At 41.4% G+C, this 27555-nt stretch overlaps 1 protein-coding gene across 3 annotated transcripts in view; it reads right to left on the reverse strand.

Annotated features, from left to right (window-relative positions):
• IQCA1 (IQ motif containing with AAA domain 1) overlaps positions 1-27555 on the reverse strand; it is a 180527-nt gene that overhangs the window by 149967 nt on the left and 3005 nt on the right. For all 3 annotated transcript variants that reach the window (XR_002479595.2, XM_021676891.2, XM_021676890.2), the window contains exons 2-5: positions 21441-21762; positions 18036-18155; positions 14075-14266; positions 12906-12977 (exon numbers count right to left, since the gene is read on the reverse strand). Coding sequence is in view for 2 of the 3 variants with exons in the window: in XM_021676891.2 (XP_021532566.2) it covers positions 12906-12977; positions 14075-14266; positions 18036-18155; positions 21441-21762 (706 nt within the window). In the remaining variant the exon portion in view is untranslated. The remainder of the gene's footprint in view (positions 1-12905; positions 12978-14074; positions 14267-18035; positions 18156-21440; positions 21763-27555) is intronic.

Below are 27555 nucleotides of genomic sequence, written 5' to 3' on the forward strand. Positions count from 1 at the left end.
AAAAAAAGTTAAAAACATGTAATTCTATCGTGGTATGGTATCAGTGTGAGCTAGTAAGACTTCAGCATGAACAAGCTGTGTTTGGCTGTTGCCTAAGTTTCTGGTGTGTGGCACAGCATTGGTGTTCAATAAATGTAGACTGAATTAAATGAAATGGAAATCTAATTAAATAGAAGTTGTTGAATCTCAACTGATGCTAAAGTAAAATTTCATATTAAACTTAGATGTATTAGAGTAAATCTTTTGACTTCCAATTTAATTTTTAAAGTAGAAAACTGGATGTAACAATTGTTTTTATCATTACATTCTACGTCCATGTGTCTCTTAAGGGTGTTGAACACAGAAATACTGACATATCATCACCTATGTACCTATTCATATACACCAAACAATCTGGAGATCTTAGGGGAAAAGTTTAAGAAACTCTACTGCCATTTAATTTTACTTTACTTTTTGTAAAACATATTACTATTTGTTTATTTTTAAAAATGAATGCATAATAGATGTACATATTTTCAGGGTATATGTGATATTTGGATATATTTATGTAATGTATAATGATCAAATTAGGGTAGTTGGACTATCCCATCATCTCAAATATTTATCTTTTCTTTATGTTGGGAACATTCAATCCTACTCGTTAGCTATTTTGAAATATACAATTGATTATTAACTATACTTTATTGAACGATCAAGCACTAGATCTTATTCCTTCTATAGAACTGTATTTTTCTATCCATCAATCGATCTTTCTTCATCTCCCCTCACCCGCCTACCCTTCCAGCCCTCTAGTAACCACCAGTCTACCCTATATCTTCAGGAGATTCAGTTTGTTAGCTCCCATGTATAAGTGAGAATATGTGATTTTTGTTTTCCTGTGCTAGCTTATTTCACTTAACACAATGACTTCCTGTTCCATTCATGTCTGCAAATGACAGAATTTCATTATTTTTGTGGCTCAATAATATTCCATTGTGTATGTACATACCACATTTTCTTTATATTCACTTATCTGTTAATAGGCACTTAGCCTATTGTACAAAGCTAGGCACAAGAGCCATGTCTTGGCTATTGTGAATAGTGCCACAACACATATGCAAGTGCAGATATCTCCTCAATGTATTGGTCTCCTTTCTTTTGGGTATGCACTCAATAGTGGGATTGCTGGATCACATGGTATTAGGTTGGTGCAAAAGCAATTGCGGGTTTTGCCATTACTTTTCATGGCTGTATCAGCTTAATAGTTCTATTTTTAGTCTTTTGAGGAACTTCCATGCTGTTTTCCTTATTGGCTATACTCATTTCCATTCCCACCAACAGCGCACAAGTGCTCCTTTTTCTCCACATTCTTGTCAGAATCCATTATTTTTTTTCTTTTTGATAACATGCATTTTGATTTGATTTTGCATATGGTCAGATACAGGTGTCTAGCTTTATTCTTCTGCATATGGTTATCCAGTTTTTCTAGCCTCATTTATTGAAGAGACCATCCTTTCTCCAACGTCTGTTCTTGGAGCTTTGTTGAAAATGAATTGGCTGTAAATGCATGGATTTATTTCAGCATTTTCAATTCTGTTTCATTGGTCTCTGTGTCTTTTCAAGCCAATATCATGCTGTTTTGGTTACTACTGCTTTGTAGTATATTTTGAAGTCAGGTAGTGTATGCAATACCTCCAGCTTTGCTCTTTTTGCTTAAGATTGTTTGGGCTATTCATGGTCTCTTGTGGTTCCATAGGAATTTTAGAATTTTTTTCTGTTTTTGTAAAGAATATCATTGTAAGTTTGATAGGGACTGCACTAAGTCTGTACATTTCCTGGGTAGTATTCACATTTTAACAGTATTAATTCTTCCAATCCGTGAGCATGGCATATCAGTCCATTTTGTGTGTTCTCTTCAGTTTTTCCCTCAGTGTTTTATAGTTTTCCTTGTAGAAATCTTTCACTTCTTTGGTTTAAATTATTCCTAGGTGTTTCATATTTTTGTAGCTACTGTAAATGGGATTACTTTTTTGATTTTTTTTTAGACTTTTCACTGTTGGCTATATAAATGCTACTGATTTTTTGTGTGCTGCTTTGTGTCCTGTAACTTTACTGAATTCATTTATAAATTCTAACAGTTTTTTGATGGATTCTTCAGGTTTTCCTAGCTATAAGATCACGTCATCTGCAAAAAAAGGCTAATATGATGTCTTTCTTTCCAATTTGGATGTCTTTGATTTATCTCTCTTGCCAAATTAATCTGGCTAGTACTTCCAGTATTATGTTGAATAAAAGTTGTGAGAGTGGGCACCTTGTCCTGTTCCAGAGCCTCAAGGAAAGGCCTTCAGTTTTCCCCCACTCAGTATGATGTTAGCTGTGGGTTTGTCATATATTGCCTTTATTGTTTGGAGGTATGTTCTTTCAGTGCCCAGTTTGTTTAGAGTTTCTATCATAAAGGGATATTGACTTTTATTGAATGCTTTTTCAGCATCTATTGAAATGATCACATGATTTTTGTTCTTGGTTCTGTTGATGTGATGTTTCATGTTTATTGATTTGTGCATGTTGAACCATTCTTTCATCCCTGGGATGAATCCCACTGGGTCATGGTGAATGATCTTTTTTTTTCTCTGATTGTATTTTTTAAAATTTAATTTCCAGGGTACATGTGCAGGATGTGCAGGTTTGTTACATAGGTAAACGTGTGCCATGGTGGTTTGCTGCACCTATCAACTCATCACCTAGGTATGAAGCCCCGCATGCATTAGCTTGCCCTCCGCCGGTCCCCCACTCCAACAGGCCCCAGTGCGTGTTGTTCCCCTCCCTGTGTCCATGTGTTCTCGTTGTTGTGAATGATCTTTTTAATGCATTATTGAATTTGGTTTGTTAGTGTTTCGTTGAGGACTTCTCCATCTATGTTCATCAGGAATGTTGGCCTGTAGTTTTCTTTTTTTGTGTCTGTCTGGCTTTGGTATCAGGCCTTATATAATGAGTTGGAAAGTACAGTTGACTCTTGAACAACATGGGGGTTAGAAGTGCTGGTGCCACACACAGTAACAAAAATCTGCACATAGCATTTGGCTCCCCAAAACTTAACTACTAATAGCCTACTGTTGACCAGATGCCTTACTGATAACACAAACAGTCCATTAACACATATTTTATATTTTACATGTATTACATACTGTATTTTTACAGTGAAGTGAGAGAAAAGAAAATGTTATTAAAACCATAAGAAAGAGAAGATTTTTTCACTAAGTCGAAGTGGATCATCATAAAAGTTTTCATCCTCATTGTCTTCAAATTGAGTAGGCTGAGGAGAAGGAGAAAGAGGAGGAGTTGGTCTTGCTGTCTTAAAGGTGGCAGAGGCAAAAGAAAAATCTGCTTATAAATGGGCCCATGCAGGTCAAACCTGTGTGGTTCAAGTATCAACTGGTCTTTTCTTCAATTTTTTAAAAAATAGTTTTTAAAAAATTTTTTTAAAAATTAGCTCTTCTTTAAATGTTTAATGGAATTCAGCAGTGAATGCATCAGATCCTGGGCTTTTCTTTGATGGGATGCTTTTTATTATTGATTCAATCTCATCAGTTATCATTGGTCTGTTCAGGTTTTCTGTTTCTTCATGGTCCAATTTTGGTAGGTTGTTAAGTGTCCAGACATTTATCTGTTTCTTATAGGCTTTCCAAATTGTTGGTGTACAGTAGTTTGTCATAGTTTCTAAAGATCCTATGTATTTTTGTGGTATCATTGTCAAGTCTCCTTTTAAATTTCTGATTTCTTTTATTGGAGTCTTCTTTTTCCCTCCTAGTTAGTCTAGCTAAAAGTCTGTCAATTTTAACTTTTCAAAAACTCAACTTCTCATTTTGTTGATTTGTGTGTTTTAGTCTCAATTTCATTTATTTCTGCTCTGATCTTTCTTTCTTTCCTTTCACTAATTTTGGGTTTGGTTTCTCTAGTACCTTGAGATGCACTATTAGGTTGTTTGAGCTCTTTCTGTTTTTCTGATGTAGGCCTTAATTTGCTCTAAACATCTCTCTTAGTGCTGCTTTTGTTATATCCCATAGATTTTCATATATTGGTTTCCATTTTCATTTGTTTCAGGAAATTTTTAAATTTTCTTCTTAACTTCTTCATTGACCCAATGGTCATTCATGAGCATGTTGTTTAATTTCCATGTTTGTATAATTCCAAGTTTTCTCTTGTTATTGATTTCTAGTTTTATTCTATTGTCATCATAAAAGATTCCTGGTATGATTTCAAATTTTTAAAATTTGTTTTGTGGCCTAACACATAGTCTATTCTGGAGACTATTCCATGTGCTGATGAGAAAAATGTGTATACTGCAGCAGCTGGGTAAATTGTTCTGTAAATGTCAGTTAGGTCCATTTGGTCTACTGTGTAGCTTAATTCTCATGCTTCTTTGTTGATTTTCTGTCTGGATGATCTGTCCTCTACTGAGAACAGGGTGTTAAAGCCACTTACTATTATTGTATTGCAGTTTATCTCTCCCTTTAGACTGATATAATGTCTGCTTTATATTTGGGTGCTTGTGTTGGTTTCATATATATTTATAATTGTTATATTCTCTTGCTGAATTGACCCCATTATATATAGTGGTCTTTCGGGGTTGTTCTTTACAATGCTTGGTTTGTTGTCTATTTTTAAATTACTTTTATTTTTTGAGATGGAGTCTTGCTCTTTCATTCAAGTGATTCTTCTGCCTCAGCCTCTTGAATAGCTGGGACTACAGGTGCCTGACACCACGGCTAATTTTTGTATTCTTAATAGAAGCAGGGTTTCACCATGTTGGCCAGGCTGGTCTTGAACCCGTTACTTCAAATGATCCACCCACCTAGGCCTCCCCTCGATTACAGGCATGAGCCACTGCACCCAGCCTATTTGTAGTCTATTTTATCTAACAGAAGTATACATACTCCTGTCCTTTTGTCCATTTGCATGGAATATCTTATTCTATTCCTTTGCTTTAAGTCCATCTGTGTCTTTTTCTATTATTATACTTTAAGTTCTGCGGTACATGTGCAGATCTTGCAGGATTGTTACATAGGTATACACATGACGTGGTGGTTTGCTGCATCCACCCCCCTATTACTTACATTAGGTATTCTCCTAATGTTATCTCTCCTCAACCTCCCCACCCCCTGCTATCCCTCCCCTAGCCCTCCAGCCTCCAAAAGACCCCAGTGTGTGATGTTCCCCTCCCTGTGTCCATGTGTTCTCACTGTTCAACACTCACTTATTAGTGAGGACATGCGGTGTTTGGTTTTCTGTTCTTGTGTCAGTTTGCTGAGAATGATGGTTGCCAGCTTCATCCATGTCCCTGCAAAGGACATGAACTCATCCTTTGTTATGGCTGCATAGTAGTCCATGGTGTATATGTGTCACATTTTCTTTATCCAGTCTATCATTGATGGACATTTGGGTTGGTTCCAGGTCTTTGCTATTGTAAACAGTGCCGCAATGAACATACATATGCATGTCTCTTTATAATGGAACGATTTATAATCCTTTGGGTATATACTCAGTAATGGGATTGCTGGGTCAAATGGTATTTCTATTTCTAGATCCTTGAGGAATCGCCACACTGTCTTCCACAATATTTGAACTAATTTACACCCCCACCAACAGTGTAAAAGTGATCCTATTTCTCCACATCCTCTCCAGCATCTGTTGTCTCCATATTTTCTAATGATTGCCATTCTAACTGGCGTGAGATGGTATCTCAATGTGGTTTTGATTTGCATTTCTCTAATGACCAGTGACGATGAGCATTTTTTCATATGTTCATTGGCTGCATAAATGTCTTCCTTTGAAAAGTGTCTGTTCATATCCTTTGTCCACTTTTTGATGAGGTTGTTTTTTTCTTGTAAATTTAAGTTCTTTGTAGATTCTGGATTTTAGCTTTTTGTCAGATGAATAGCTTGCAAAAAATTTTTTCCCATTCTGTTCATTGCCGGTTCATTCTAATGATACACCCCTTCCTTACACCTTATATGAAAAATAACTCCAGATGGGTTAAAGATTTAAACATAAGGTCTAACACCATAAAAACCCTAGAAGAAAACCTAGGCAATACCATTCAGGACATAGGCACAGGCAAGAACTTCATGACTAAAACACCAAAAGCAATGGCAACAAAAGCCAAAAGAGACAAATGGGATCTAATTAAACTTAAGAGCTTCTTGTTGCTTTTAGAATGCCATTGCTGTACTTGACTTTTGAGAGTTTGATTATTATACACCTTGGGATAGTCTTATTTAGATTGAATTGTTTGGTGATCTCTAACCTTCCTATACTTGGATATTTTTATCTTCCTTTGGCTTGAAATGTTTTCTGTTATTTCTTTGAATAAGGCTTCTACCCTTTCTCAATTCTCTCTTGAATACTAATGATTGTTGGATTTGTTCTTCTGAGGTAATTTTCTATATATTGTAGGTATTATTCATTCCTTTTCATTCTTTTTTTTTTCTCCTCTGACTGTGTATTTTCAAATAGCTTGCCTTCAAGCTGAATCTTTACTCTGCTTGATCCATTTTGCTGTTAAGGACCTCTAATGTATTTTTCTATCCAGCAAACGTATTTATCAGTTCCAGGATTTGTTTGATTTTTTAAAAATTATTTCAATACCTTTGTTAAATTTCCCTATTAAAATTTTCTGATAAATTTCCAAATTGCTTTCCTGTGTTATATTGGAGTTTGTTGAATTTCCTTGAAATTGCTATTTTGAATTATTGATCCGAGGGTGCACATGTTACCATCCCATTAGGGTCAGTCACTGGCTTCTTGCTTTGTTTCATTTGGGAGGTCACATTTCCTGTTTGCTATTATTTCTTGTTGGTGTATGTCTATGTCTTTTCATTGAAGAATTAGTTATTTATTCTAGTCTTTTCTGTCTGGATTGTTTTGGTTTCCTTTTGATAAGTTTGCTTACAGCTTTTGCAATTTACCTGTTGAATCTCCTTTATTGCTAGGTCACTGCCTCCTTTTTAGTATTGGATGGAACCTTAAGCCCAGGTTTGCATTTGCTCTAGCAAATGTTTGGAGTGCTGCCTGTCCCAGTGGGGAGAGTCCCAAAGGGGATACCTGTGCCATGCAGGAAGGCTGGCTAGTGGCTTGTGCTCAGGGGACCTGTGGAGCCTGCCTCCTACAGTGCGGTGCTGCTGAACAGCCATTCTGATTTTGCATCTCTTTTGGCCAAGATAGAGTTTTGTGGGCTGGGGACGCTACTCCTGCCTTTCCCTTTGTCTCTGGCTGCGCTAATAAGTTTTTGTCCCTATAGATACTCATGATGATTTCTGTAGGTAGAGGCCGCTATAGTTCTCTTGCAAGGGAACCCAAGATGGGAAATCAGGTTATTTACTTTGATCTCAGTGTAGAAACCATGAGTCTGGGAGGGATTTTTCATACATGAGGTGCCTAGCAGACTGGGGGGAGGAGCATTGTGGATATAGAAGTCTGATTGCTTGCTATTAGCTCAGAGTTGTTTTACTTCTCTGTGGCCCTGGAGGTCACCTCATCTTCATATCTGAGTTATGGGATATTGCTGGTGATAATCTTGGTGCTGGGTATTTGTTTTTGATTTTCTGTTGTGAGGAGTGAGGTTAGATTGCTTCTATTCTGACATTTTGGTGGGCTGCTTTTACTTTTAAATGTGTGTTTTTTTTTTAATTAACAAAGTAAAATTTGACTATTTTAGAAAATGCAGATGATTACAGACAAAAAAGAAATATCCCAAAGCTCACACATTAAAACATGAATTTTATTCAGACTTGGCATATTTTCTTTCTTTCTTTTGTATGTGCATGGATGTGTGTATATACTCGGTTGAAGTCTTTATACTTTAGTTGAAGTCTATATGCTTTAGAATTATACACATTATATGTATAATTCTAAATCCTGAATTTTTACCTTGAGCATTTTTATGTGTCAAAATTAGTCAGAAACATACTTTTTAATGCTGGCATATCACTACATCATAAATTATTTAACATTGCAATTATTTAACTTGATACATACTATAAGAATATTAAAATATTTCCAATTTTTCATCATTAAAAGGAACATTGTCAGGAACTTCTATGCACCTAAATCTCTATTTTTGGTTATCTTAAGAAATAAATATAACTTAAGGATGAAGAATATAAATATCTTAACCATCTTGTGGCAACGTGTCAACTGGCTTTCAGAAAGGTTGAGTCCATTTAACTCCTTGTGTTAAGAATGAGCATCTCATCACCACTTTGTCAATAATTACAATTTTAAAAACTTTTAATATTTTGCTAATAAGACAGATACCACTTACCCCATTTCACTAATTCTAAGATGTATATTTTTCATAGTTTAGCATATCTGAAATTAGGGATGGATGTATATTATAATCAAGGTTGTGCTTTGGCTTATTTGGCAGCGTTTTTTTCTTAATGGCACCTAAAAGTAATGATGCATCTTACAATTGATGATATCTTAGAGTCAATGAAATTATAATAGAATCTCATGTAATTTTTATTTTGTATTTCTGCCACTAGCTGACAGCCATGGTTTATATAGAATTTCAGTATACATTTCAATGTGCCAGTGAATTTTTTAAAACAAATTTAATGTGGTAAAAAAATGTAATATAAGACATATAATGTAGTGATATGCCAGCATTAAAAAGTATGTTTCTGACTATAAAACAATAATTCTATTTTTTAGTGTGCAAAGTAGTGTTAACTATATTCACATTATTGTGCAACAGATCTTTAGAACTTTTTCATCCTGAAAATGGAAACTCGGTTCCCATTAAGCAATAACTCTTCTTTTCTCCTTTCCCCCAGGCTCTGACAACCGTTGCCCCCCCGCCCCGACTTTCTGCCTGCATGAATTTGATTACTTTAGATAGTGCAGATAGGTGAAATCATACTGTATTTGTCTTTTTGTGACTAGCTTTTTTCACTTAGCATAATGTCCTTCAGGTTTATCCATGTTGCAGCATGGGTCAGAATTTCCTTCTCTTTTATGGTGAATCTCTAAATCATAAAAATTTATAACAACTGGCAGAAATCGCTGACCCATTGGATTCTGAAAGCACACCTAAACAACTAAAAACCAAAAGACAGGCTGGGTCCCAAGGGGTTCCCAATTTCCAAAAACAAATGTTGGCTTATTTTTGAAATACAAAGATCAAACAGAAATCATGAATGTAGGTGATAAAATCAATATATTTCTGAACTAATATCTGCTCTTCTGGGGTTAATTCCCATGGTTTTTAAGGCAGTAAGACTGATCATCACAATTTGAGAGTTTACAAACACAGACGTGGTGAGACCATGCCCCTTCATCAGGAAACTAGGCAGTTCCAAGTTTCTGGAACATGGATTTGAATTCTTTCCTCAAACAAAATAATTCCGGGCTAACAACAAAGGCCACGTGAAGAGGCCACGACTGCAGGTGGAGCAACGCAGGGTGAGGGGCCGAGTGAAAGGTCAACTATCCTAAAACGAAACGAACTTGCCGTGTCGTCTGTCATTTACAATGTGCCATTATAAAACCAATGAAAAATACATGGCAATATCCTGAAAACCAAACTAAATTGTATTTTAGTTCTACCTAATACTGCTAGCAAAAGCTTTTAATTTACTTTAAATCCTAAAATCCCCGAAAAGAAAATTTAATATTTATACAAGAAGAATTAATTAAAATGTGACTTAAATGGTTATGTTTATGGTTGATCACAGAACAAAAGGATTTAAAGTATCAAAACCACATTGTGGTGACCACTTTATTTATTTTCCCTGAAAGTGAGAAGAGGGAGGCAGTACTAGAATTAACACTTAAACCTAAAAAGAAAAGAACATTATAAAGAAAACCACATCCTCACATTGGTTAAAATGCTGTATTTGTTCTACTTCTTACATGATTCTCTGACATTTCTACTGTGCCTACTGTTATAAATAGACAGAAATGAAAAGATCATACCCCAATCTTTGTCCTACCTGATATACACATTTGTTAAGTACATAGAATTGGCAAAATGTGTTTCAAATTGACTCTTATTTAATTAAGGTACAATTTTAAAAGCTACAAATTATTTAAGTCATGATTCATGTCTTTTTCCCCTCTGATATAATTTTGAACATGCATTTTATCTGTAATTTTTTAAGAAATAAAATACATGTTTATTGCTGAAAGATGTCAGACAAAGCAAAAATTTAAAAATAGGACCATGGTGTCCTGTTTTTACATTTCACAAAATATGTAGAAACTGTAAAACATCACTTCTAGAGATACACAGTGGAATATTATACCCACCTATTTCTGGGCGCCAATTTCTTACAATTCTAAAATTATACTGATATGAATAGCTACATACTGTATACTTTGCTCATATTCTTGGCTTTTTTTTTTTTTTTTTTTTTTTTTGTAGCAAAGAAATTCCAAGGTTTGGTATTACTGGGAAAAAAGGTGTGTTTGTAATCAGACGAACTGAACTCAGAAAGGTGGGCAGTTAAACCCTCAGCAGCAGTCCTTGAGATTGTACTGCCACTGGGTCCTTGCCCAAACTGATTATCATCCTTCCTGGTTCTCTTTTCTTTGGTTAGCATGGATTTTTAAAAGTGATTTAAGTTTCCTTACGGACACTGTGCTACAGTCAGAGACTCCCCCTTCTCAGCCCTCGTTCCTTGGTGCCTCCTTCCCGGCCACCTGACCTGTGTCCTGACCTGAGGGTTCTTGCTGCCTTCTTTGGGGGTCTCCCTTTATTCTTTACAGACATTCTCCTAATATATCTCTTGCATGCCTAATTCCACCATGGCCTCTGCTCTCACAGGATCCAAACTAACAAAGGGACTTTGAAAATCTTTTCAGCATTTGCTACATGATTATATCATTTAGATTTCTTCTCCTTTGGTCAGTTTTGCTATTTATACTTCCCTAGACAATTTTCTCTGTTCAATATTTTCTATTTTATGATCACAGTTGCTCATGACATCACCTAATAGTTTTTAATTTGCTAGTGCCTGTGGTCATTGTATATTGTGCATATGACCACATATATGTCACATATATGTATGTATATGTAATATATTTCATATGTTTATATAGCTACATGTACACATATATACATATTTGCCATACATTTGTATTTTCTTTGCTTCTTTTCTTGATTAGCCTTATCAGAGCTTTGTATGTTATTAGCATTTTCAAAGACGTAGTCATTGTATTTATTGATGTTACTATTTCAACGTTTTTATCTGGGCACTAAATGGGGTGCATCAAGCCATGTAGCTCACCAGAACACACCTTTGGTCAATGCCAGAACAAGTCCCAAAAGGGCTTTGTTTCTTTTCTTTTTAAAGTTACAAGGTCCTTTAATGAAAACTGAGTGGGTCAACACCAACAACAAAAAGCCCCACTAGGACTGGTCCCCATCTCTGGTCATAATGAGCTTTGCAAAGAATTGGCTTCAGAGGGTTTGACAGCTGCTTCCAAGTACTTGAAGGGTTGTCACATGAAAGGGAAAGAAGACACATTCTGGGCTACTGCAGGAGACAGAGCCCAGCCTGGCAGCGGGATCTGTAGGGAGGCCAATTGCATTTCAGTGAAAGAGAATGGGTTCCTCTGGGAGGCAGAGGTTCTGTTTTCAGGAGGGGCTCAGGCATAGGATGAGTCAGCCTTCCTCAGAGGCCATACACTCAATGATGCAAAGCACGCAGAAAAATCTTTAGCAGCAGACAGACTCTAAGATGGTCGCAGTGACCCCGTCTCCTGGTCCTCTTCCCTCATGTAATCCCCTCCCCTTGAGTGTGGCCCCATAACTTGCTTCTAACCAATATGACAGGGAAAAGGTGATGGGATGCCACTTCTGTGATCATTTGCATAAGATTCTGAGTAGCCCCTCTCTCCGTGCTAACTTAGATGAAGCCAACTGCCATATGGAGAAGCCCACATGGCATGGAGCTAGGGCCTGCCTCCAGCTAACAGCTGGCATGAACTGTGGCCCAGGATCTGATGCCCCACAGGGAACAGAATCCTGCTAGCAACGATACAAGCTTAGAAGCAACTCCTTCCATAGTTGACCCTCAGATAAGACCTCAGCCCTGGCTGACACCTTGACTGCAGCCTTGTGAGATTCTGACCTAGTTAAGATGTGCCCAGATTCCTGGCCCTCAGAAACTGTGAGACAACAAATAGGTGGCTTTCTTTTTTAGACAGAGTCTCACTCTGTTGCCAGGCTGGAGTGCAGTGGCGTGATCTCAGCTCACTGTAACCTCTGCCTCCCGGGTTTAAGTGATTCCCCTGCCTCAGCCTCCTGAGTAGCTGGGACTACCGGCATGTACCACCACGCCCAGCTAATTTTTTGTATTTTGGTAGAGATAGGGTTTCATCATGTTGGCCAGAATGATCTCGCTCTCCTGACCTTGTGATCTGCCCCCGTTGGCCTCCCAAAGTGCTGGGATTACAGGCACGAGCCACTGTGTCCAGCCCAAATAGGTATTTTAAGCTACAAAGTTTGGATAACATTGTTATGTGACAATAGATAACTAATCCACCTTTCCAGCTCTATAATTCAGTAATCACCAGCACCAAAGAAAAAGCCAGCTGTATCAATGTAAACCCACTGTCGTGACCGTCCATACTAATAAAGTGGTATGCACCTGTGACATCAGACAGGAATAGCAGATTGTGACAGCTCCTAGCCTGTTTCCACATCTAGAGCTTTTTGCATCTTGTGCAGAGACGTGTAAATGGATATAACCCTAATGTCCTCACATCTCCCTAGGCAGGCTTCTGTATCATACGGGTGACTCCATTCCATTAAATCATTTATTTTTCTTTCCTTTATTCCCTCAAAAACTCTCTAAAGAAGACAGTCTCACATATTCTATTGTCTTTAAGAAAGCCAGGTGCTATCTCTTAAAAAAACTCACCATGCCCAGGAAGATCATCTCCTCTTCTCTCAGTTTTTCAGTGTTCTTACATTGACAGAAACCTCGCCAAGCCTAAAAACAAATAAATGGTTACTTGCTGAATACATAAAAATATAAAGAACACGTGGTTGCTGTTTCTCCTATATAAGCTGCACATCTCAAAATGCCAACTAGTCATAAGCTCTAGGTTGTACATGTGGGTTGACGGAATATCTTTTCTTTTTGATCACAGGCAAACAAACTGTTAAGAAGAATGAACCACAGAACTGACCTGCAATTGTTATTAGTGAGATTCCTTTACCTTGGTTTCTTCAAGAGAAACTTCTAGGTAGCAGGAATGTGAGGCTAGATCTAAGGATGGCACTTCATGGTTTTAAAAGAAAAATGTCCAAAGTAATGTGGGGGAATATAGTAACCTCCAAGAACTGTACAACTCAAGCTTTTAACTCAGATGCTAAAACTTTATATTCCCACAGAAACCCGAAAGAAAACAGTCTCTTATCCATCCTTCCCCACCACCTTCTCCTATTCCTATTCAGGGAAAATTAGGGACAAAGAGTCCTGATCTCTGGCCCAATTTTATGTCCTTAGACTTATTTTCTCTGAAACCTAATGCTAGTTTGTATCACATTGCCATCTGCTGCGTTTCCCTGTGAGTAACCGTAGCCTCTATTTGAAAAAAAAATGGGGCACAAATCCATGGTGCTTGTCTGATAAGAAAAGGAAACCTTAAAACCTTAAGGATTCCTTCTAGAAGGGACACTGATGTACTGGTTATTAGTGATAGCTGCTGCATGTTTCTGGAAGCTATTAAGGCCTGTTCCCCCTTCTGTAATTATATATATGTGTGTGAATGTGTTAAAAAAATTCATTACAGATTTATATCCTCACTGCATTTTAGCATCATTCAACACTTACCAATGGTCTTTAACAATATTTGAATGAAATGCCCTGAGTTTAACACTTATTTAGAGTAAAACTTTGAAAATATGATAAAGCTTAGTTAATGCTTTCCCCAGGGTAAGTTAACAAATCTTTGTGGAATGTAATCCAGTTCTGTTAAAGGTAGGATTTGGGGTTTGAGTTTTGGAGCTCACCCCCGAAGTTGGGATGCATCTTTAGTATATAAGACACCTTGTACCCCAACTCCAGGAGCCCTGTGTTTGCACCTTCTGAATACGGAGTGCAGCAGCCCAGGGATCCATCACTTTCTTGCCAAGTATCTTGGATTGCTTTGCTCTATATTCTTGCAGAAAGATTTGCTTCATGAATAACGCCCTTAGGCGACCTTGCCGTGCCCTCTCAGCAATCTGGATTAATTTTACAGCCTCATCAAAAGGGATACTCTTTTCAGAGTATTTCTGCAAAAAACAGTTAAGATATATCAATGTTTAAACATGTTAACCACATCAATTGATCCCAGACACATCACACATGCTAACTTCAAACACAATCCTGCTAAGAGTCCCCATGGTTGACGACAAGTGTGAGAACTGCTGAACACTGTTCATTTTTCCAATGAATGATGTATATTTTGATAACCTGCCATGCTCATGCTGTGATCCCACATTTAAGGACCCCGTGACTTTCCTTTACCCTTCTGAACAAAATACTAATTAGCTCCATGATATTTTAGGTTGGCAGCAAATTATACTAAAAATGTCAATAAAATTGATTCAGTAAAACCTGAAATTGCTATCAATATTTCACTAACTTAAGAGTAGAAACATAGAAATGGAAAACATATCTCTAGTATGAGCTTTTAAAATTTAAAATATATGTGAAGTAAAATGCTGATCTTAAAATAAATTACAGAATGACTCAGTGAATACAACTAATGTTGAAATCATTTTTGGAGCATTAAATTTTATATATGAAAAGTCTTCCAGTGTCTAAAACTTGCATCTTAAAACATTCAAACATGATGAATACTATTAAAACAGAAAAATCAGGGCTGGAAAGTAAAATGTTGTTTGGGGGATCTAATGTGGCGTATATGGAAACAAAGTCAGGTGAGGGGCTGTGCCATTTTTTGAGGAAAGAGGGACAAGAATGAGGACTCCAGGTGCATGCTGGGGCCAGTGTGAGCTCTGGGTGCAGGTGGAGCCTGTGTGGGCTCTGGGTGCAGATGAGGCCTGTGTGAGCTTCGGGTACATGCTGAGGCCTGTGTGAGCTCTGGGTGCAGGTGGGCCCTGTGTGAGCTCTGGGTGCAGGTGGAGCCTGTGTGAGCTCCGGGTGCAGGTGGGCCCTGTGTGAGCTCTGGGTGCAGGTGGAGCCTGTGTGAGCTCCGGGTGCAGGTGGGCCCTGTGTGAGCTCTGGGTGCAGGTGGAGCCTGTGTGAGCTCCGGGTGCAGGTGGGCCCTGTGTGAACACTGGGTGCATGCAGAGGCCTGTGTGAGCTCTGGGTGCATACTGGGGCCTGTGTGGACTCTGAGTACAGGTGAGGCTTGTGTGGGCTCTGGGTGCAGCTGAGGCCTGTGTGGGCTCTGGGTACAGCTGAGGCTTGTGTGAGCTCCAGGCGCAGCTGAGGCCTGCGTGGGCTCTGGGTGCATGCTGAGACCTGTGTGAGCTCTGGGTTCATGTTGGGGCCTGTGGGAGCTCTGGGTGCAGCTGAGATCTGTGTGAACTCTTAGCAGTCTCAGGAAGGAGGCCCCACTGCTGTTTCTGGAGCAAGAGAAGAGGGATACATGTGGCCTGGCTCAGGGGATGTCCATGCATGGATGGAAGCAGAAGAGACAGACCATCGGAGTCAGAAAAGCACCAGAGGCCAGGCACAGTGGCTCACACCTGTAATTCTGGCACTTTGGGATGCCGAGGTGGGAGGATTATTTGAGTCCAGGAATTTAAGACCAGGCTGGGCAACAAGGTAAGATCCTGTCTCTACAAAGAATTTTTTTTTAAATTAGTGGAGCGTGGTGGCACACATTTGTAGTCCCAGCTACTTGGGAGGCTTGGGCAAGAGGATCACTTGAGCCCAGAAATTGGAGGCTACAATGAGCTATGATCATGCCACTGAACTGTGGCTAGAGCAACAGAGTGAGATTCTGTCCTTAAAACGATTTTTAAAATAAATTTAAAAAGAAAAGCACCAAAGCATAGGTGAAGCCTGTTTCCAGGCCTCAGAGGGCAGCAATGCTTGCCACAGCAGGACAAGGTACAAGGTGCAAGATGCCGAGGCCTCATGTGTGGGGTGCTGTCCCCACGGCCACTGCTGCCAGGATGACCCCTTCCCTGTGTAATAAGGCCAGGGCTGGGGGCACAGGAAGGAGTGAGAAGGAGAGGAAAGGGGCATGGGTATTGAGAACCTGTGGATGTCACATGCTTTTTGTATGCATGCTCATCATATTCACGAGAGCAAACTCCAAGGCCAGTGTTACTGTGACCACTTAAGAGTGAAGAAAACTGAAGATCAAAAAAGTAAGGTAACATATGCAAGGTCCCGTGGGGAGGAATAGAGGGGGCCAATTTGAACAGACTGGCCCTCTTTCCACTAAGCCATCCACTACCCTTCAACATGGCACAGGGAATATGATTGCTTATGAGGAAGCTCTTTCACATAACAACCCCTCTGAGTTTTGTTTTCAATAAGATTTCACTGCTTCAAATTTGTAGTGAGCACACATTTTCAATAATGCACTCGTCAGGTTAGAGTAGAACAAGTATCATTCTGGCATTAAATGAGATGATGAACTTAACATACAGAAACTTAAACATACAGTATCCAGCATGGATACACAAAATGGGAGACAGCATTGAGCTGGCAAATACAGGGCATGTATTTCACCTGTCTTCTGAGGCGGGCACACAGGGCAGTTTTTTCTCCTGCCATCCTCAGCATACACTTGGAATCTTCCTTAACACCATCACTGAGGCTGGCAATACCCAATGACGGCTATTTGTAGAAAGACAGCAGATGCTTGTTTATCCTGGGACCCTAGCCTGCAGCTGCAGCCTGAGCATAGTTACTCATAGCACCCCTTTCACCCTGGAGTGTCCCAGCCTGAAGGGGCAAGTGCTGCCTTACTGCTTAGGCCATGAAGGCCAGCCAGAGGGGCAAGGCAGTAAGTTACTGAAATGATAAAGCAAACCTGCCAGAAGGTAGATAGGGCAGTGCCCTGTGGAAAGGGTGGGAAGAAGACTGCCCACCAGTAGGCTGCAAGAATCCAGGAGGTGGTCGTGAGAATCAGGACTAAGACAGTTGTGGAAACAGGAAAAAGATGGAGCTGCACAAATCCTGGGGACAAAGGAGGTATCAGGGCACAGAACTAAACGGATTCTGCTCCTTGCTTCCCAGGAGGGATCTCTTTAAGGATTATTCTTCCCCCATTGACAGTCCATTCAAGGTGATCTAAGGGCCACTCAATGTATTAGTCCATCTTCACACTGCTGATAAAGACTTACCTAAGACTGGGCAATGTACAAAAGAAAGAGGTTTAACGGACTCACAGTTCCATGTGGCTGGGGATGCCTCACAATCATGGCAGAAGGCACATCTTACATGGTGGCAGACAAGAGAGTTTGTGCCGAGAAACTCCCCTTTATGAAACCATCAGATCTTGTGAGACTTATTCACTATCATGAGAATGGCACAGGAAAGACCCACCTCCATGATTCTATTACTTCCCACCAGGTCCCTCCCACAACACATGGGAATTATGGGAGCTTCAATTCAAAATGAGATTTGGGTGGGGACACAGCCAAACCATGTCACTCAACCTGCAGTTATAAAAGGCCAATAAGCATTTTTAGAAAGTGTAGTAACTTTCAAGTTCCTTGTAAGTTATGTCAGCACCTAATTATTTTACATGAACAACATTTAGCTTCTGACTTCAGCAAGATGAATATGACATGAAACATTCAACTAAGCTGATAATCAACAGCTATTGATTTAAGTAGCAAAACATTATGTTTTGATCTCAATTTCTAAGCTCTTGAAAAATGATGATTTTATATCACCAAAAGCATGCCCAAAAGTTATGCAACTTCTTACGTACTGTATAACAAGGAAGGGCGGGGGGATCATTCTCTCCTTAAATTGAAAATAATCTAAGCGTTGCTCACACAATTAGGAACAGCAGAAAAAGGAAGTTCACAGATTCTGGATTAATGTTTGTTAAAATGATATACAAACCACTTCAGATGTGTCTATTCCACTGTCGGCTAATATTTGAGCAAGAATTTTCTCTCTTTCTTTTATTACTTCCAACTTCTCCTTCAAAAAATACTTCGGTATGGGAATATCTAATTGTTGCTAGAGAAGAGAAAGAACACACAAGAGCATTTCTGTCATAATTCCAGCACTTGAATTTATTTAAAATATACAGTAAGGATGTAGATGTATATGTCAAAGATGCTTGCTTTACTTCTCATTTTCAATTAAGAAAAGAATGAGGCCAGTGGAGTGAAGAAAATTCATTTACTAAAGAGACACAAAGTCAAAACAAAAATCTTAACTATGTACCCCGCTTTAATAATTGCAGAATAATGTCAGGAGTTCACATGAATTAGGCCTCAATTAACTAATGATTACTTAGTGGATTTCTTTAAAGAAATACAATATTACCTCATTTTACCTAAAATAATGGTTGAAATTGTAGTAGTAAAGTATTAAGGAATATAGATCTTTGAATTAAACCTAATAATTTATCATTTGCACCATAGACTATTTGTATGTAAATGGTCACATTTTTTTCCTCATAATTTGGTTTTATTTTTACCAAAATTACCCATTGCAAAAATTATTTGCAAAATTAATTTGCTTTAGTATGAAAATTGTTTTTATATAATAAACTTCCATCATTTATTTGTGCATGTTACCAAATATTTCAAACTGGCGGGGGTCAGATGAATATTTATCAGTCCAAATTGGGTAGAAAGGAGTATAGAAGTACTGTATAAGGATATGGGTATGCCTTCCGCCAATCCCACTGAGAAACATCCTCCTGGAATCTCTGTCAGACCGCCTGGCTGCTTTGCCCAGGGAAGCAAAGGTCTTTGTCTTCAGAACTGGCTACCTTATTTTTTTTCCAATTCTAGGTGTGACTCTCCATAACCTCCCTCCAGCACAGAGAATTCTGGATAGGCCTTCTCCTCAGTAAATGTTAAAGCCTAAGAGGGTAACATTTTAAGGACGTGGTGGGACAGTATCCCCATGGCTTATGACTGTTTTGGGACAGTATCCTATGATAATGTCTTTTGAACACAAAATTCTTTCTTAGGTTTGTGGAGTGTCAGGAGTGATTGAAGAGTGAACCAGCAGAGTCTAGTGGGTGAATGTGGCCTGGGGAGAGAGGGCGGTCAGAGACGAATGATGACACTTTGATTTAATGTGATTTTATTTATTAATAAGCACATTCAAGTGTGGTAATTTTAAGTCAAAATTCATTATGTTATAGTTCCATCTGGTCCATTTCATATCATAAAATTACAGTTAGCAGGCTAGGCATGGTGGCTCACGCCTGTAATCCCAGCACTTGGAGAGGCTGGGGTGGGTGGGTCACCTGAGGTCAGGAGTTTGAGACCAGCCTGACCAACATGGTGAAACCCCGTCTCTACTAAAAATACAAAAATTAGCTGGGCATGGTGGCGCACACCTGTAATCCCAGCTACTTGAGAGGCTGAGACAGGAGAATCGCTTGAACCCAGGTGGCAGAGGTTGCAGTGAGCCGAGCTTGCACCATTGAATTAAACCTAATAATTTTGCATTAAGAGCAAAACTCCATCTCAAAAAAAAATTATAGTTAGGATTTTGAGGATGAGGAAACAGAGTCACCGAGAATGGAAGAGAGGCAAAGACAGATATTAGTTGCTCCATCTCCATCCATGATGCCTTCCATGTCCATCCCTGATACATGGGACTTTTCATTCCCTATGGAGTGGAATCTAGGAAGCCTCTGGTGGCAGAGAAGACCTCTTCCCCCACCATACGTTTCTCTCTTTGAGGTGGGCCTATTAGGAAAGGTTCCTCATGTGGCAGGTTACAGATGTAGTCTTTGGGCTAGTTTAGCTAAAAGAGGCAGTTTAAAGAAGGATTTGGGGAACTCATGGAACCAAGGGGAAGAACCTAACCAGGTATTTGTCAGCACCGGGGATGTGGCCAAGAATGAAGATGCCTTCAGCCCAGCCCAACCACATGGGCTTCAGTGACAGCACGTGGTTCAGTCACTATTTCCAGGACTGCCGGAAAATAGTGTTGACTGCCCTCTGCATGAAGGCGTCCTGGATGCCATCTGCTCATTTGTCACCCCTCTTGGTGTTTGGGGCCCCATCCCCATGGCAACAGAGACATGGCCTTTAAGAAGATGAAGTCCCTGGAGCAGAGGGGCTGGCTGACGCAGCAGGAAAGGCAGGGCCGTGAGGGGCCACCACATAGAGCCCCAAAAGTACTATTCCTAACAGATGGAGGCATGACTTCGTATCCTTCAAATTAAACTAATAAATGTAATATGACTTCATTAATTAAATTTAGGAATATGATTTCATAACTACTTGTTTCACAGTTATCCTAAATTGTTCATATTTCGCTTTAATGAGTAAAGTGTACCGGATTAAATCTGGTGATTAACCCATGCTCTTATAAATAAATGCAATAAACATAAAACTTTTGAAATAATCGTCAACATTTTCATTCATTTCAGTTATTCTCGTTACTCTATTCTGATAAAATAATGTGAGGAAAGCCTATCTCAGAAAGATACCTTTATAAAAGCCCAAATATTTTCGAGAAGAAACATGAAATCCTACGTAGAATATTAAACACTTTCTCCTTTTGATTTTATTTCAAGAACATGTTCCTTTCAAAATGAAGGTGGGCTCCCAGGACCATGACACTGAGGGGAGGTGGCCAGTGGCCCCGGCAGCCGAGCCAGCCTGAGTCAGAAGAGAGGTCCTGTGCCAGCAGGAAGGTCAGAGGGCAGCAGCAGGGGCTGAATGCTCGCAGGAGGGAGCTGTGGTTGCCAGGTGCCAGCAGGGAGAGCTCCAGGGAGAGAGGGAATGAGGGGGATAGAGATAGAGGGAAGGAGGGAGAGCAAGCATGTGAGCTCTTCTTTGGCATCTGAGGCCCACAGCCACATAAGCCATACACTCCTCTGGGTCACCACTGACTCAAAGTAAGGAGGAGGTGCATGCACCTGGCAATAGGGAACCTGCGATCAACAGACTACAGGGAGATTTCCCATGGAAACAGAGGGGAGTGGGAGCTGCTCCTGGACACTGGGAGGGTCTGTGCTTCAAGGGTGCTTATGAAAAGGCTGGCCCACCGCATTCCGACAGTCCTGTGCAGACACCACAGTGTCAGGTAAGACCACAGCTGCAGCAGCACCTAACACAGCCAAGAAGTGTGCAGATGCATCTACACCAGAAACAAAGGGAACCCAATCCTTGTCCACGACAGCAGGGTGTAATTGAAGGGAAATGTTTAGATTTTCCACACATCAACTAGTAAACATGGCCAGGTAGTCTGCAGAGTATCAGATATAGGGCTACATATCTCATTTACAACAAAAAGCAACTGAGAAGAAAACAACAGAGTGCTTACGGGAGTCAGCTTTAGATCCTGCAGGATGTCATCGAAATAATGGAACTCCGTGAGTTCCAGTTCCACCATCTCGTTCTTCAGCTCCAGGACGCGGCCCATCACTCCGTCCAGGATTTTCCTGATCAGTATTCGTTTCTGGGGGTGGATGATTTGGTCATAGACATTCTCCAGGTTTCTGAAGATCTGCACATACTTTATGTAGAAGGTGGCTAACGTTTGGAAGACGAACACTTGATTTCTCTGTGGCTCAATCATCTGAGACTCTTTATCGAGTAAAGCACCGAGGGCTTCCTGCGTCTGATGCCATAACTTATCATACATTCTGGGGGAAGACAGAGAATTTAGACGGCACAGTAGATAAAAGTTACTTGGTGAAACATAAATATTGGGCATCTGGTATAACAAAATATAACACAGAATCAAGTGTGAGCTAAGAATATCGTATGTAGTCGCAAGGCTTGTTTGATAATTTATATCCTGTTCTGAGGTCCTTGTGATTTCTGAATATGTACCACCACTATTATCATCAAATAAATAGTTTTAAAAGCATTTTGTCTAGATGATATAAAGTTGTTCCTCATTTTACCCAGGAAGCTACTATTATTATATCCATTTAAAAGATGACAAAGTTGATATCCAGAATAGTTAACTGATTTGTCCATATACGCAACTGGTGAAGTATACATTGGAACAACAACTCTAAAAAGTAATGTAGCATTTTCTTATTAAGTTGAACATATGCATACCCTATGAATGAATAATTATACCCTAGAGAAGCTTGTAAAATACGCATCAAGAATGATCACAGCAGCATTTTTAAAATAATAGTAAAAAACCTGGAGAAAACTCAATGTTCACCAATAAGAGAGTGGATAAATAAACTGTAGTATATTCTCCAATGGACTATTACACAGCAGTGAAAAATGAATGACTGAGCTACAGTGAAAGGCAGCAACTAAGAATCTTAGAACCACCATGTAAAGTGTAAGAAGTGAGGTGCAGACTGTGGCCTGGGAGGCTGAGCTCTATGTAATGCACCAGCTGGGCTCTCTGCCCTCATTCTAGTGAGTTGAGTCAGTGGATTGAACAGAGAAGAAGCCAGAGAGTAGAAGAGTTTGACCCTCTTGTTCACCCCCAGCGAGGCAACAAAGGCTGGGTGTGCCCTTCCGCCAAAGACTTAAGATGGTGGTGGCTGTGCTGTGGCTGCCCCGGGATGCTGCGGTGGCTGTGCTGTGGCTGCCCCGGGATGCTGCGGTGGCTGTGCTGTGGCTGCCCCGGGATGCTGCGGTGGCTGTGCTGTGGCTGCCCCGGGATGCTGCGGTGGCTGTGCTGTGGCTGCCCCGGGATGCTGCGGTGGCTGTGCTGTGGCTGCCCCGGGATGCTACGGTGGCTGTGCTGTGGCTGCCCTGGGATACTGCTCCACCCCTTGCTGGTTTCCCTAGACTGTGTCCACATCTTTGTTACTGGTCCCTTTATTAGGCCCTGGTAAGTGTCCCCCCTTTTCCTGCCAGGGCCGACACATTCATGGTGGAGATTCCAACCCCCTCGGCCCCCGCCCACCACATTTCAGGTGATTTTTTTGATTCTGCTTTTACATTCATGAACCAGGACTGAAAAATGAACTGGAAGGCCAGTGTGTCTGGGAAGGGGCTTTGCTGCAGAAAGTGGGTGTATAGAGTCCTGACCATTGATGAAGGAACCCCCCCCAAATGTCAGTATCTCTCTGTAAGGTCTTTCCCTATGCTAAGGGGAGAGGGCAGCCACCCATTCCCACGGCTACCTGTGCCTGGCATCCTGAGTCCAGGTTGCCTGCATGTGCTATCTTCTGCCTGGTTGGCAGTGGCTTAGCCACCTGCTCTCTGGGGTATACAAGTGATTGGTGGCCTAAACATGGCCTGTACAGATTTGCAAGCAGTCCTCCAATTTTAGCCCTGCTCCAGAAGGACCAGGCCCCTCCTGTCTTCCCAGGGGAACAGCTGGCTTTTGATCCTACCAGCCCCATCCGCTGGCTTTCAGGTCCCACGTTCTCTGCTCTTCCTCTGTCCCCTCTCATCCATGCCTGCTCTCCCTTTCCTGCATTTTCTCTTTTTGAGATGGAGTCTCACTCTGTTACTGGAGTGCAGGGGTATGATCTTGGCTCACTGCAGCCTCTACCTCCTGGGTTCAAGTGATTCTCCTGCCTCAGCCTCCTGAGTAGCTGAGACTACAGGCATGCACCACCATGCCCGGCTAATTTTGTATTTTTAGTAGAGACGGGGTTTCTCCATATTAGTCAGGCTGGTCTCAGACTTCCAACCTCAGGTGATCTGCCCGCCTCTGCCTCCCAAAGTGCTGGGATTACAGGCGTGAGCCACAGCGCCCAGTGAAATTGAGTAATTTATGAAGAAAAGAGGTTTAATTGGTTCACAGTTCCACAGGCTGTACAGGAAGCATGGCAGCATCTGCTTCTGGGGTGGCCTCGGGGAGCTTTTACTCATGGTGGAGGCAAAGTGGGACCAGGTGTCTCACACGGCAGGAGCAGGAGCAGGAGGAAGGGTGGGGAGGTGCCACACGTTTAAACAACCCGTTCTCACTCACTGTCACCACAAAAGGGGAAATCCACCCCCATGATCCAATCACCTCCCACCAGACTCCCCCTCCAGCACTAGGGATGACAATTTGACAATTTGACAGGAGAGTTGGGTGGGGACACACATCCAAACCATCTCACACAGAACACACCATCACTCCTGGCGGAATTAGTGACTAATAAACGATTATATTGATCAGGAACAACCACCACTATTGCTCGAAAGAACAACAGTAAAAGCAACACCTCATGCTGGTTCAAAGCTCCTGGGACTCTGACGTTCTGCTTGCCCCACCTCAAACAGACAAGCAGGAGGGGCTGGGAGAAGCAACGGAGATGACGGAGATGATCAAGGGAACGGTGTGGCTGTGGACAACGATGAAGAGCAGAGGCCGAGCACTGTGAGTCTCCCAAAGCCCAGACTTCTAGGACCCGAGAAGGGACAGTAAACCCAGGGCACTCACTGGTCTGAGTGAGGACACAGGCCAAACATACTAACAGGTGTGACGACTGTTGACATAAAACAGAATAGTGCTCAAGTTGCTTTGTGGACTTAGTAGGGTTTGGGGCCAGGACAACATTCAAGAGGAAAATGACAGGCTAATTTTGTCGAGAACTGAGATCTGACATTCCACTTAGAAAACAGACCACAGCTCCAGATCAAAAGAATTGTTCCCTCTAACTCAGGAGGAGTGATTGCAGGAGTGCCTTTTGGTTCAACACAGAGGAAAGTATAACTCCACACGGCGACGGACCAGTAAAACCCCAGCTTGTTTCACAGAAGCCAAGAAGATGCTCAGTAAATTGTAACCTGCAGCACAGGCCTGATTAAAAACGCCCTCCCCACACCCCAAGAAGAGGAGGATGATGACTTCTTCAAAGTGCCAAAAACCAGTGACCCAATGGACCTTCAATGGTGAAATGCTAGAAATATGCCCTCAAAAATGGCAGTAAAAAGGGATGAGGGAGATACACAAGGAATTAATATAAACCATTTTTAACACCACTGCTTGTAAATGGCATGGCTGCAAAATCCAAGGAAATCACTAACAAAAAATACATCAGTTAGTACAGGAAAGGCCGGGCATGGTGGCGCACGCCTATAATCCCAGCACTGGGTGGCTGAGGTGGGTGGATCACTTGAGGTCAGGAGTTCCAGATCAGCCTGGCCAACATGGTGAGAACTGCAGGTCTATTAAAAACATAAAAATTAGCTGGGCATGGTGGTGGGTGGCTGTAATCTCAGCTACTCAGGAGGCTGATGCAGGAGAATTGCTTGAACCGGAGGTGGAGGTTGCAGTAAGCCAAGATCTCACCACTGCACCCCAGCCCAGGCAACAGAGCGAGATTCTGTCTCAAAAAAAAAAAAAAATTACAACAAAATTGCAATACTTTAATGCAGAGAAAAAAATGAAAGAAGAAACCCATTCACAGCACCAATAAAGAATATTAAATATTTAAGAATTCACATGGTGGGAGCCCCACAAAATCTAGCTAAAGAAAATTCTAGAATGCTAGTTACAGATCAGAGCAAGCAGAAGACACTATCTGCTCCTCTCTAAAAGACAAAACCTGTCTCTACTAAAAACAACAGAAATCAGCCGGGAATGGTGGCATGCACCTGTAATCCCAGCTACTTGGGATGCTGAGACAGGAGACTCGCTTGAACCCGGGAGGTGGAGGCTGCAGTGGGCCGAGATCAGGCCCCTGCACTCTAGTCTGGGTGACAGAGCAAGACTCCATCTCAAAAAAAAAAAAAAAAAGGCAAGCTATAAAAACAGAAAACTCTCCAGGCAGACATACAGATTTAATATGGCCAAGAATTCAGTAACAATAGACTGAAGACTATAAATAAATCTAGCAATAATTTTTAAATATGGGAGTGGAACAGGCAGTAAAAGATAAAAGGCATCTCATCATACTTCCAACACTGGCCACAACATCAAGCCTTAAGTTTGTACAATACCCTGAGGAGGCTGCCTCCCTGAAGTTCAGGTGGGATAACCTGACCTCGCCAAGGACCAAAGCCATCAATAGCAAGAGATCTTGGGTTGAAGAGGCTCCTGCTTCCAACAGGGGAAACCACGGCTGACCTGGTGGGAAAGAACATAGCCAGACTTTCCGGATGTCTGGACCTGCTGTCCAGACGGGGAGCCAGCCACTCCAGGTCAGAGCCCTTACGGCTTCAGTCGGGTCAGAGAAGCACAGAGCTCCTCATACCTGGAATTTTTGGCCAAAACCAGTCCTGGTGGCTTGAGCCTTCCAGGTCCTGCCACTTCTTTCTTCCCCACCTGCAGTCTGTCTGGGGATAGCTGTCTGGAGATACCTGTCTGGAGAGACCAGGCAATTATTCCTGGCTGACAGGAAAATGTTTAGCAGCTTTGAAAGCACACAGATCCCTGCATCATAACGTGTTTTCCTCAGGGCTGAGAGATGGCTTCATCTCTTCCTGCCAGACCCTCTTCCCTTGAGACTGTCTCTGGCTTCCCGCTCCCCAGCTGTCCTGATGCCTCTCCATGTGACCACACCCCATCACACGTTGGGCTGCCAGGGACCTGGGCACCATGCCTTGGCCACGCCAGCCTGGGGAGCCCCCACTTCGCACTCAGCCCATCTGGTCTGGCACTCCACCTCCTCACCCCGAAGCCCCCAGCCTCCTTCTGCCCAAGCCCAGCCATGAAGGTCAAATGAGACAACAGAGGCAGCAAGATGATTTTTCATAAGAACATTGATGAGAGATAATTCACACAACATAAAATTCACTCTTTTCAAGTGTACAATTCAGTGATTTTTAACATAGAGTTGTGCAACCATCACCCTATCCAACTCCAGAACATTTTTATCACTGGGCAAGAAACCCACATCTGTGCAGCAGTCACTCCCCATTCCTCATTCCTCATTCCTCCCCACCCTTGGCAACCACTAACCTAATTTCCATCTCTATTTGCCTATTCTGGACATTTCACAGAAGCAGAATCATGCAAGAGGGGGCGTCTGGTGCTGAGCTTCTTTTCCCCGGTGTGGTGTTCTCAAAGTTCATCCACACGGTCGCATACTTTGTACTTCATTTCTTTTTATTGCCAATTTTCCTTCGTATGGATACATCACATTTTGTTTATCCATTTGTCAGCTGATGGACACTCGGCTTCCTTCCGCCTTCTTGGCTGCTGTGAATGATGCTGCCAGAAGCATTTCTGCCTCAGTTTCTGCGTGTACATATGTCTTTATTTCCCCTGAGTATGGCAAAGTGGTTTTTAAAGATAAAATTGCTCTGCATTTAAAATACTGTTTTTTGTTTGTTTGTTTTTTGAGACACAGTTTCACTCTTGTCACCCAGGCTGGAGTGCAATGGTGCGATCTTGGGTCACTGCAACCTCAGCCTCCTGGGTTCAAGTGATTCTCCTGCCTCAGCCTCCCAAGTAGCTGGGATTATAGGTGCCTGCCACTATGCCCAGCTAATTTTTGTATTTTTAGTATAGACGGGGTTTCACCATGTTGGCCAGGCTGGTCTCAAACTCCTGACCTCAGGAGATTCAGCTGCCTTGG

This window comes from Aotus nancymaae, unplaced genomic scaffold (assembly GCF_030222135.1).
Source record: "Aotus nancymaae isolate 86718 unplaced genomic scaffold, 86718_ANA_hifiasm-v0.15.2.pri h1tg000031l, whole genome shotgun sequence".
Taxonomy (NCBI): domain Eukaryota; kingdom Metazoa; phylum Chordata; class Mammalia; order Primates; family Aotidae; genus Aotus; species Aotus nancymaae.